At 40.1% G+C, this 12,491-nt stretch overlaps 1 protein-coding gene across 1 annotated transcript in view; it reads right to left on the bottom strand.

The window, feature by feature from the left end:
- Positions 1 to 994: 994 nt before the first annotated feature.
- The window catches only part of LOC118795984 (ubiquitin carboxyl-terminal hydrolase 13-like), a 29,639-nt gene continuing 18,142 nt past the window's right edge, over positions 995 to 12,491 (bottom strand). Inside the window, exons 15-21 of the mRNA XM_036554808.1 lie at positions 12,136 to 12,258; positions 10,711 to 10,737; positions 10,230 to 10,373; positions 7,017 to 7,177; positions 4,883 to 5,081; positions 3,891 to 3,975; positions 995 to 3,404 (exon numbers count right to left, since the gene is read on the bottom strand). Of these exons, the coding sequence (XP_036410701.1) occupies positions 3,308 to 3,404; positions 3,891 to 3,975; positions 4,883 to 5,081; positions 7,017 to 7,177; positions 10,230 to 10,373; positions 10,711 to 10,737; positions 12,136 to 12,258 (836 nt within the window). The 3' untranslated portion in view covers positions 995 to 3,307. The remainder of the gene's footprint in view (positions 3,405 to 3,890; positions 3,976 to 4,882; positions 5,082 to 7,016; positions 7,178 to 10,229; positions 10,374 to 10,710; positions 10,738 to 12,135; positions 12,259 to 12,491) is intronic.

Consider the following 12,491-nt stretch of genomic DNA (forward strand, 5'->3'; position numbering starts at 1 on the left):
GTGTGGGTGCATTCACCAGGGTGAAAAAGGAGAAAAACCACTAAGTAAGTGTGCTATTGGTGTCATGGACCACCATTTAACAATGATGTAGTGCTTTAACTGCAGGAGAAGACCTGTAAGCTTGTAAATTTCACAGGAACAGCTGTCCTTTACAATGAATCACTTCCTTATTCACGACGGTAAAAATTACATGACTCATAAGATCGGGGCAGAACTGCAGTGTGGAGAGTAGGGACTGGGCTTGGACCCAGATGGCTGCTGGTTTTAATTTGAGGTGGGGGTCTGTTGTTGCTGTTCTCTGGCTGTTTCAGTAAATATCCACATGTATAAATGGACTATAAATGTGTTTATGCATACTTGCTAAGAGATATCCAGAATATCAGAACTTCCCAAAATCCTGAGCCCCTCAATCCACGCTGGTTTTTCTTCCAACCAAAACTGCAACTGCTAACAGTTAACTGATAAACAGTATGAATTAAAACTGTTTACCATTTTTTTGCTCTCCCGGGTGAAATTATGCCAGAAATGGATGTGTGTCTCATGAAGAATAAATGTCCTACATTTTTCAGAGTTGGTAATTGATTGGCCAATGCATTCATGTTCTGTAATGTATTCTGAGAAAATTTCTTCAGAAAGACAATTATGCCTGAGTGACTGACGGATGGAATCACTTAAACTGTAATTGCTGAAAGTTTGGACACCTGCTGATGGGAAATAAGCATCTGCCAGTGGAAGGTGTACAGGGACATAGAACATGGTACTGAGCAAACCTGCTAAAATATGTTAAAGGAAAAAAATCATGGAAGTACAACACGTATTTTTAATAACTTCAAACAGAGAAGAGATTTGTAGAAGCAACAAACAGCATGACCCAACAGGGGACCACATGACCATGCTAGGAAGCCAAGTTCTATGCAAATTATTGATGCAGTCAAGAAATGTAAAATTTCATGTAACAATAAATGTTTTTTATTGTTATTGAACCATCCAAACATTTCAAGACAGCAGCACCAGTGGATGTATGTGTACCATGAATTTTTCCAGGCATTGCCCACATTTAAATGGCATGGCACAAAGCATTATGGGTACAGCCATCAATTCCAGTATACTGCGCCATTAGGATGGGAAAGTATATACAGTAGCTAAAATTCTACGTGTTTCAACAGTAGCAGACTTAACTCAATAAAAAAGTCAACAGTAAATACTCGCTGTGGGAAAACCAAGGTATGAAATGCAAACTAGAGATCTGGCGCATGGCCGGTCTGCAAAAAAAAAAAAGAAGGAAAAAATAAAATAAAAACAGGTGAAGTAACCTTCTGAATTCCATTCAAAGGAAAAAAAAAACCCACAAAAGTTCAATTGTACATTCTAAATATCCAAATCTGGATGCTTAGTGCATGAGCAGACAGTACAAAGAAATGTGCTGAAATAGGAAGGTAAACTATTTTACCAAATTGTCACAACCCAGAGAAAGAGAACGTGCGAACAGCCAGGCCAGACACACGCTGCCTCAGTGCTTCAAACAGAGGGGAGCTGCAAGGACAGACCCAAAATTCAGGACAACAGGAACGTCAAGGACAGTAAGGAACAAAGAGGGAATTTAATGTTAAAAGGAAAAGATATGGCTGTCAACACAAATAATACAATTTACTTTTGACTGGACAGATAAAGCACACAGTCAAAAGAACTTTTCAGAAGTAATGACTGCTTTTTTTGACAGGAAAATGGAGACAGATGATGACTGAAAGCAATTAATACAAAACAGTTTCTTTTTTACACACGAAAAATAGAAATATACGAATTACACTGTACGATATACGGACTGTTTAAACTTTCTAGTCTGTGACTGTGACAATTCAAGTTTTCAGTTTCATTGGCTGTCTAACAATATTTTTGGTAACCAAACTCAGCTGCATTCTGCTGACTCTAAGGAGCACAAAGTCACAGTGTTTCATATTACTACCATATATCGTGAATTTCAAATTACACAGTCTCTCTGAGAAATATGCTGAGAATGAATCTGTGAAACATCCAAGGGCAAAAAGTGCTTTTTGTTTGAGTGATAGAAGTTATACAAAACTGTAATATGAAATGGAGAAATAGTTGCAGTAATTGAGGGAATATGTTGTTCCGTGTTGGTACGGTAAGCGTTTTAATATGAAATAACTCTGAAAATGAGTGCTAAACATTGGTAATTCAGATTGCAGATTGGCTTAAAGCTGTTGCAGTACAGCAAAGTAGTGTAATGAATAATTAAACGTTTACACATTCGTTCCAGCAAAGACATGAGCTGATGCTTAAAAATAAAAACAAAACAAAACAAAAATCAGGGAACATTTTTTCCTACATTTCCAGTCTATCCTCTGTGCAAAAAGTGTTCAATGATGTAAACGTACGAGATGATATGCCTCTGTATTATTCACTGTATTGACTGTGGTGGAACATTTACTGTAACACGGGCTCACAGCATTCCAATCTTTTATTCAGATAGCATTAGGAGAAGAATTCGGTTTGAAAATACCTTTTATATTTTTGGCACCTTCAACAAAATGAGATGCTAATTTCTGAAAAGTCAGGGGTAATTTTTCTCGATTAAAAAAAGGATATTCTTTTGTTACAAAGTGCGTTCATCTTAAAATCAAAACATCACAAGAACAGCTGCTATGGGGACACATCCTTCACAGAATTTGAATTGTTGTAATCAATCAAATTAAAATCAAAGTAAAGCTTCAATCAACCTTGGTGTTTGCAACCCGATCATGACGTCTGTAAGAGGAGGCCTCAACCCAAAGATGTATGCTAGTCAATGCCAGTCCTATTCCCCTATTGATGCTACTCAGTTCAATTCAGTCACATCCCCAGAGAACCTTCTAGAAAAAACTTTGTGCTGTGCACAATTCCAGTTCTAAACATCCCACCATTGGTCTTAATGGGCACCCTCTTCCATTGAACCCAAGTAGTTGAACACATACAAAATAAACTATTAAAACTGATACATAAGATGTATCAAGATACCGGTTTCAGTTAAATATTGCCCGCGCATGTCTGTACCTTGACCTTTGAAAAAACAATACATTTCAATGATAAAGAATTTAACAGACCAGTGAAGAAAAACACATTGTTTTCTATCTGTGATTAAGCCTTTGCTATGTTATTTGTGTTGTGCTCATTTTGAGAGTGACCTCCTGGATCCAGCGACTCCTCTCCCCTCAGCTCGTCTGGGTGGTTTGCATCATCACTGACACCTTCCTTCTTCCTGGCCCGCTCACTGCTGTGGCGTGTGTAGGTCAGTACCCCAGGGTCCAGCTTAGCTGCTACAAAGTCGGTGGTAGAAATAGAGGTAGCCCCAGTCTTTCGGAGGCTTCTCTGACAGACAGACTTTGTGGTCATTGTAGATAACCCATCTAGGAAAACAAATAAATTGCCTCAAATTACTTGCATTTAATAGCATTGAAATTACATCCAAAACGATAACAGTGAAACCTCATACCCAGTGTAATTCAGGGCTCTTTTGTCCATAACATTGAGCAGGATTTTTTGACCCTGACCTGTATTTAGACTAATCACTACTATGTTATTTGTCCTTTGAATATTAATCATAAACAACTGTAATCTTTTTGCTATTATTTTACAAAGTGTGAGTTAGAAAAACCCTTCCAGAATTAACAGAGAAAAGCATTATAACATTGGCTTAATTTCCATTCTTTTAAAGAAGCAATGCAGTCGGAATGAATCCAAGTACCACTACAGTAGTACTTATCTTGCAGTACTACTGGTTGCAACAAGATAATACCATAACACATGTGTTAATCAAACATCCATCCTTGTTTAAAATGCTCTACAAGAAATGTTAGTTATAATCTGCTAATGTGCAGAGCCGTTATGCTTACCTTCCCTCTTTTTTAATGTGACACACATAGTGCCCTGACTTCGTTGATGTTCCCATGTGGCTGATGAAGGCAAAGAGCTCATATCCTGAAGAACAAGCAGAAGAAGAAAGCTGAGTAAAAAAGGTCATGCACATCTGTACAACCACAGCATCATGAACATGAACACATGCTTGAATCTGCATCTGGGGTTTTGAATAATGAGTCTTGTTATCCAAACCCTTCAACTTTCATTCAGCTTCATTAGAATCAGATAAATAATAAATTCTCCATCCTTGACAGCTAACAGCTGACATAACTTCAAAAGCCTGGTATGCACATGCATGTTTCCAGTACATATAAAATATAAAAGAATTAACATATGGGATTATGGAGGTAGTTAGAACTCAAGTTTGATCTTCTGTCAAATTTTCTAGATTGGGAAATGATTTTTTAGTACTTTCATTAACAGTGCATTTCTCTGTTAATTGCTGATAATGAGCCTCCTCATTTCCACAGTGAGTCATTTAGATTATAATAAGAGCTGGATACAGTTTTGAGCTGAGTGAAGAGAATGCTCAGATTGCATCTGGGTTTCTATAAAATCAGGTACAACTGAATTATAAAACATCTCAACCCTTTGAAAACAATTTAGAGTCTCAAAACAGGGAAGATACAGCACACAGGTTTTTAGAAAGATGCACCTGTTTCATATCAGTGGACAGGGATATTGTTCATTTTTACATTTTGGTTGTATTTTAAGGTTAAAGGGAAGTAGTTGGTTTGGATAAGTATGGAACATAGACTAACAGATCCATTGTTTTTCACTAATGCAAAGTTTAGAATTTTAAGAAATTTAAATAATACAAGCATGTGAAAAGCTGTGATTTCAATTCTATTGTATTCTATTTTATTATATTCTGTTTCGAAAGCATTCATGTTAACAGCTGTTCATTCTCAGAGGGTGACACATCTGTACTCCCAGCACCATGAAAACGCACAAATGTGACACTCACGGCCAGGTCCGTCTTTGACTCTGGGATTCTGGTTGTCATGATGGTCTGGGGACAAGGCTGCGTCACTGTGGCCGTTGGCGCCGGCAAAATCGTTTTCAAAATCAAGGTCTCCATCGGCCGCGTCAGACGCGACCTCGCTCTCCTCCTCACAGTCTGGGTGTGTGAAGATCCAGTCCAGGGCCCGCTCCAGATTGTTGTTCTGAGAGACAGTCACAGAAAGAACAGCTGTTCCCGTCACAAGGTTCCAGTGCTGATACTGGAGACTCATATCACCAGCTGGGGCTCCAGAGCCAGGGCTCCAAGCCCCTCTCAACTCAGCATTAAGTGAATTTAGGAAAAGGTGGATGAAAAATATGACACCTCTTGACAGGCATCAAATCAAAGCCTTAGAAATAACAGTATATTGGCTGAACTTCGTCTGCATCAAAAAAGAACAAGTTAGCAATACATACACCTACAGCACTCCAGCTAAAGACTTAGGTGTCCAACATTGCAGGCTCACTTCATCTTGAATTAATAGCCACTGCAGACGATTACATTGCAACAGTTCTGAGCCCTAACTGCAATTTAACAGCAGTGATATAACAGCACAAGAATTGTTATACAAACGTTCATTCTTCTCTTTCACTCCTCAAAGCCTCAATGAATTAGCATGAGTCATCTTTTGTTGCGGTCAAAACCTTAATTTGTCATTGAATTTCACCTGAATGTGACCCGAATCATCATTCCGATCTTCAGCACATGGCAGTGCCGAGGGCACACGGAAATGCAGGTCGTGTTTCTCTCGTTTAAGACTGCAGGCTGCGACTTCCTCCCTGACAACCCTCTCCCTATGCACTATTAATGGCTCGCCCACCAGAATACCGCAGATTCACACGCCGTAATGCACACAAGGCCTGGTACTTTCTGTGGAGAACTTCGGGTAATGCTTTTTTAAGGAGTACTGTGTACTAGCTGGGGGGAGGAAGTGAGCTTGTTATACTTTCGTATGAAAAGCATTATTCACATTTATTATGATCATTAAAAGATCAATTTAAGCGGGATGCTACAAATGGACCAAATGTACTGAATGACCAGCAGACATTAACTGCGATGTAAACACATTTATAGCTCCCCTTAAGGTTTTTACATTGCAGGTAAAGTACAGTATGTCTGTGGCCAAACCTAGAGTGGCCTACAATGTTAAGTTTTTTTTTTATTGTTGGATGTTATAATGTAGTTTATCTCATAGCCTAACCAGATGTACCTTTCATGCTAAAATACTGTCAATGCACACACTCAAAGCTTGCTTTGTGAGTGTAGAACAGGTGACTGGTGCAGGTAGCTACAGTGAACACCATGATTAATAGCGGAGCTTGCCTTGAAATAGACAGAAGAAATACTTCACACCACATCACATTCTGCTAGGCATCAGACTATTTGTAAACAACATGTTAAATAAGGGTCTCTAGGCACTGAAGACACGGAGGGGCTATTCATATTGCAATATATCAAGCCCACAAGTAGGTCAGTCAAGTCATTTATAGTGTGGATGGAATGAATACCCAGGTCTTGCATACTACAGACAGCCTTAAGACTTCGGATCTCTTACAGATGTCTTCCATGACTATAGTTTAGAGCTTTCTTAGAACTAACAACGCTGCCAGCATGCTTGCGTTTCTGGGAGTGGAACAAACAGCTGTTCTACCTGTGCTGTATTGATTTATGCAGCTAAATGTCAAGAGCACATGGCTAACACCAATGTAACAAACAAGAGCAAGGTGGATTGAGATCCAACCCTAATCTGCCAGGCCACGGACAAATGACACTGCTATATCACTACAGGGTCCAGACCCCTTAACGAGGCCGTGATTGGTCATAACAATGTTCAGTCCAAATGATATCACCTTTGACTTGTACAGGGACATTTATTGACACAAATTTCAAGAGCGCAGGGAAAGGTCATAGTTGATTTAAAAAGGAATGGCAGTCATTATGACACATGCAGGTCATGAGAGCAAGTCACAGTCAACTCATCTTATGGGTTATTTTTGGGATCGGGTTTGGGCTTGGGTTTCCCAGCGGGCTTGGAGCCCTGACCACATGGACCCGCTGACACGTGGCACCGGGAGTGAGCAGGACGCCGCAGACTTACCGTGACTCTGAGGGCCTGGATACTCTGGTGTCTGGGGAAGCCCATGGAGGTCAGTATGGCCACGCTCTCCTCCGGCGGCTGGTTGTCCATGAAGGAAGAGGCGGTGGGAAAGGAAGGACCAGCTTCAGGGAAGGAATGCACTGCCAGAGGCTCTGCGAAATCTGGAACGAATGTGCCCATTGGCAGGGCTGTCACTGGTGGTGTAACAACGTTTCAGTTCAACAGCAATCCGCTAGTGAGACTCTGGAGACTGGTACTATGGCTGATGGCATGCACATGATCAAGGACCATAAATTATTTCAAAGTTGAGCAGAAATGAGTTTTCTACAATAACAGAATAAAGTTAAACAATCAAATGTTATTTAAAAGGGGAGACAATAAACTCTCTTAGACCTGCCTAGGACTGCCTAACTTTCTCTCTGCATCCATCCAATTCTGTTGATAAATTTATGTGAAGTTCAAACACTCTCACATCTTCAAAGCCCCTTTGTGAATGACAACAACACATATAAACATCTGATATTCATGACAAAAGGCTCTACACGTGTGATTTTGAGTATTTGTGGATATGCAGGGGTGTTATTATATGGAACCATCATTGTAAATCAGCTTGTAAATGTCTTCTTCAGTAATCACTTAGAATAGAAGAGAAAGTACAAGAATGTGCAGACAAAAAAATCTTCAGAGAACTAATTCACTCAATGAGCTATAAGGACATCTCTTAACCCAAGTCAGACAGCTCAGACTAAAGCTCAGAATTGCTTCATTTCGAGATAGGTCATCAGCAGTCAAGACTGATCCTAGGCAAAGCTTGGGAAGCCTTGTTCTCTGTCACAAAGTTCTCTGTTCATATTGTAGAATATATCAAATGATAGCTTCGACCTTCATAAGAAAGGTCTCCATTTCTATTCAACCAGCTTTAAAGGTTTCTTAAACCCTACAAAGGGCACATTAAATGTTCTGCTCTAACTACAATGATGGCACAAAATGATAACTTGACCTTTGTAAATTTAACCTCTTGTTTATCACCTGATAAGGTGTCATGAAGTGCTGAGTGTGTACATCCTGGTCTGACTTGGATTCCATAATAAATTGAAGTACTCCTAACATGTACACTTCATATTCATGCTGAGAATTATTTCTTTTGACAGTTTCATAAGATGAATGCAGTGAGAAGGGAGATGATGGGATTCTCCCGTGCCTTTATGTGGCCTGGCCCTTCTCTCCTCCTGAGGTGCGAATCTGTGTTTTGTTCGAACAACAAACAAAAGCCAATTTCAGCAGGGTAATTTTCCCTCATATTTCCACAACAAGGTTATATAAGCCCTTCAGCCTGTCCTATTCCAGCAATAAGGATGCCGGCCAGGCCGTTCCCTAAATTTGGAGTTTGAATGTGGAGGTGCGGGAGAGATATTGATGTGAACACAAACCCAGAGTGGCAGGAGTCCGTAATGAGACTGCCTTCATGCATGAAGACGCTGAACGAAGGGGCCGCGGCGCTACGGAACCGCCACTAATGTAGTCTGAGGCTCCTGAGAGGGGGGCTCCCTCATCACGCGAAAAAAAAAAAAACGCTGAGGCTGCAGGAGGGTCATTTCACTGCCTCCTCAAGCCGTTAGAGACTTGTCTCACTAAACTGCACCATCGGAGACTGCGCACGTTTTCACCGTGTCTGACCGCACAATGACATTGGATTGTAACTGTGGGGAGTCGCAGGGGCTTTTAGCCTCCTTTGGTTGCTTCCCCTGCTGGATATGACATATGTCTCACTAACAGGCTTAAAATGGCCCCCTATCCAAGGTCTGAGTTGAGCTGCATACATCACACAACCTGTTTTTTTTAGGAACACAGAGGTAGCTTGGTTAATGAAGTAGACGCATTCACTGAGGTAGGCTTGCTACATTAATTTTTCTTACCAAAGATACAGTATAAATAAAATGGCATATATAACGTGGTACACGTTATTTATATAAATATATAAATATATTTATAAATAACATTTATAGGACATTCCAGGACATTGTGGAGGCGGCAGTTATAAAGCTATTGTTACTACTAATGTTATGTCTATAGTTACCACTATACATATAACATCAAATTCACCTTAAAGATGAAATACACATATATTTAATAAACATGTAATGAACATACTCTATTCAAGATGCAATTACCCTCACATTTCACTCAGTGTAATTGTCAGATATGTAATGGCTGCTTGCTTTAAAATGGTTTTCGCTGTCAGCTGTGTTAACCCCAAATGACTTCACTACAGTTTTCTATTCTTCAGTTTCTGATTGACTTATGACCGGCATTGAATTGATTTACTGATTTACATTACATATTTCCCAGGAAGGCCTCTTTCAATTTCCCACCTCCTTCAATAGGTAGCCATTTGGAGGTCACTTAAATTACAGCCATTCATGAGAAATGGTGGGAGAAGAACAAGAACTGCTTATTTAAAAGGGAGGCCTGAAACCTCTTCCCTGGTTGGTTTTTGATGCTGTAAGAAAACAACAGCTTGCTTTAAAAACATTTCCTAGTTGCTTCCCATGATTCTCAACAAATACATATGTAACTAATATAAAATATATATTTTTATTGATAAAACTGGGACTTTGGAGGCTTCTGTAACAAAGGTGTACCTGTGAAACCAAAGAAGACTTTAACAGAAGGGTGAGTCTACTGAAAGATGTGCTGCCATTGCTCAGGGTTTTTTATTTAAGACTAGAAAATGACCACCATATTTCTTTGCTTCCACATGGACAGCGTTTGCCTTGTTGTTCATTTACTTTGCACAGCAAATATCGACTCTTAACATGAGGCTCTGTATTTAAATCTTTCATTTGGGTCAGAGACTTACCACAGTGAGCACAAAAGCTTTCTGTTTCAAATGGGGCCAACTTCCACCTAAGCAGTCTGGTGTCAAACTGCATCCCTCCTCCAAATAATGAAAACTAAACATGCTGACACCCAGAGAAAAAAATTACCCTCTTAATCGCAATCATATTTATGACCAAGCATCAAGAAGGTACAGCAAGCTATCTGACCAGATAAAGGAATGAACCACCTCACTCCCTGCAACAACACACCACACACACATGCATTCACACAAGCATGCCTCCAAACATCTACACACACACACACACACACACACACACACACAGCTGCCCCATGTACAGCCTACCCAAGGGCAAATACCCACTGCAGTCTTACCAGGCTCCTCCATATGGGCCAAGATCCAGCTGAAGGCCATCTCTGCTCCCATGTTTCCTGTATAGTACACTGCCTTCCGACAAGCCTCCTGCGGGAAGCCCATCTCCGCCAGCAGCATCACTGAGGACTCGTCTATGTCTGAAGCTGAGAGAGACATGAAACCACACAAACGCCTCACATCAGCTTCTGCCAGTCTCTGAACCACGCAGGTGTGAAACTAGCACCGACTGCAATCCATTTTCCTGGTACACTCTGAGAAGCTTTGGCTTTCTTGGGCCCCATTAACCAGGTACTCTGTGGATATGGACCTTGTGAAATTAATTATGCAGATTATCAATGCAAATAAATATTTCAGTTGGGTAAGAAAAAACTACCTACAATTTATATTTGTTATGAATCATGTTTAAATAGAACAAGAACATTTATCAATAATACATACAGAGGAAAATAGCATGCAGAGGCAATTAAAATGAACACTTACAATCCAGGAAGTTACTTAGCGAGTTACCTGTGAATACAACAGACAAGGGGGGGATTAAGAAAACAAGCAGCTTTGATGATTTTCTTCACTGAAAGCATTCATTCATTCACACCATTTTCAACCAAAATTCACCTAATCCTTAACTTTGCAAAATAAATTCAAACAGATTCCAGTTCACAATTTGTTCACAGCATCACAAGTTTGCTCATTACTGACATTAATGACAATGTGTGAAATTAATTCCACTAAAATTTAAATGAAAATGAAATAATCTTTTGAATGTTCAACCCATCTATAACTCAATATTGCTACTACTACTATTACCACTGTTACTACTACTCCTAATAATAAGTAAATGTATTTTTTTACTCCTCTGTAATCCAACTCACAGTTGAGAAATGAATAATACTTCCTGTTTGCTGAGTGGACAAAACCAGTACTATCCACACTCTCATTTCGCAAAGAAAAAGACGGACAGACTGGCAAGGTCATCCTGCTACATAAAGCATAAGCCTGTTTGTACTGTTAAAATGGACATCTAGTTCTATTGGATGTTTTCTGCTTTTTACATTTACTTGTTTTTAGCAGCTGTTTGACTGTGTTCTTCTTTGTAGTGTGGGGACACAGTGCATCAAAAGAAAACTTGAACCTGGTGAATTACATAAAAAAAGATCACCCTCTTAAGAACATGTCCATTTGTTTTGAAGAGAGACATCCTTTTTTCAGCAGCACGGTGTTTTCAGGTGGGTAAAAATGTGATTTACTGGCAATGAAATGGGCCAAAGGACAACCGGGCACTGTTTCAGGTCCCTGTCGGTCATGTTACAAATGAATAGATCTTCCCTGTAGGCCCTGACCACAGCAGGCTATAATAGGGACCTGAAAGAGCACATGTCAACTTCTCTCTCACAAACAAGTCAAAGGTCTAAGATATAACACACTAACCGTCTGTAGGTTAAAGTTCCGGGAAATCTGAGTTCCCTGTGTAAACACTATCATTTGCCCTTGCCACTGCACACCAAGAATATTGGTACTCCTTTGGAAATAAGGAAATGAATTTTTCCCTGATACCCTAACCAAATCAGAGCAGTGACCAAACTGATATAACAAATACACATTAATCATCACATTCAACTGATATTAATTCCAATCTCCCAAAACCAAGATACATTTTATGCGTTATAGTGCTGCTATGTGACCAGTGGTGCTATGACACTTTTTTCAGATATTTTCTACAGTAAAATAATTGGTTTTAGATCGTGTCTGTGCTTTAAACATATAGCGTTTCAAAATATGTATGATGATACACCGGCGAGACTGTCACAACATGTAATGGAACTGGAACAATGGATATGGGGTTAGAACGGTGGAGGCAGGGCTGGGACAGCGAGAACAGGGACAGAACAGGGGAGGCAGAGCTCGTACCTCTGCTGTTCTCAGGAATGACAATGGGTGGTGTGATGTCAGGCAGCTCCTCCTCTCCTGGCTGCAGCCCTGTGGCACGCAGTCTAGAGAGATCCATGAAGTCCGGCATGTCTACAGAAACATCTGCGGGCATAACAGGCAGGTTAGGAGACAATGGATGGACCCCCTGCAGTCAGGAGCAGCGGTCCTGCTCATAAATTAACACCTTATTCTTATCCGGGCCAGATATGATCAAACTGTCCTAGGACACCACATCTCTCCAGAAAGGGGACTAGACAGTTTTCAGTTTCATTTATGGTTATAAGGAATGAGTTTATATAACTATTTCTTTTTTCAATTATTCTAACTGGTTGTAT

Source organism: Megalops cyprinoides, chromosome 20 (genome assembly GCF_013368585.1).
Source record: "Megalops cyprinoides isolate fMegCyp1 chromosome 20, fMegCyp1.pri, whole genome shotgun sequence".
Lineage (NCBI taxonomy): Eukaryota > Metazoa > Chordata > Actinopteri > Elopiformes > Megalopidae > Megalops > Megalops cyprinoides.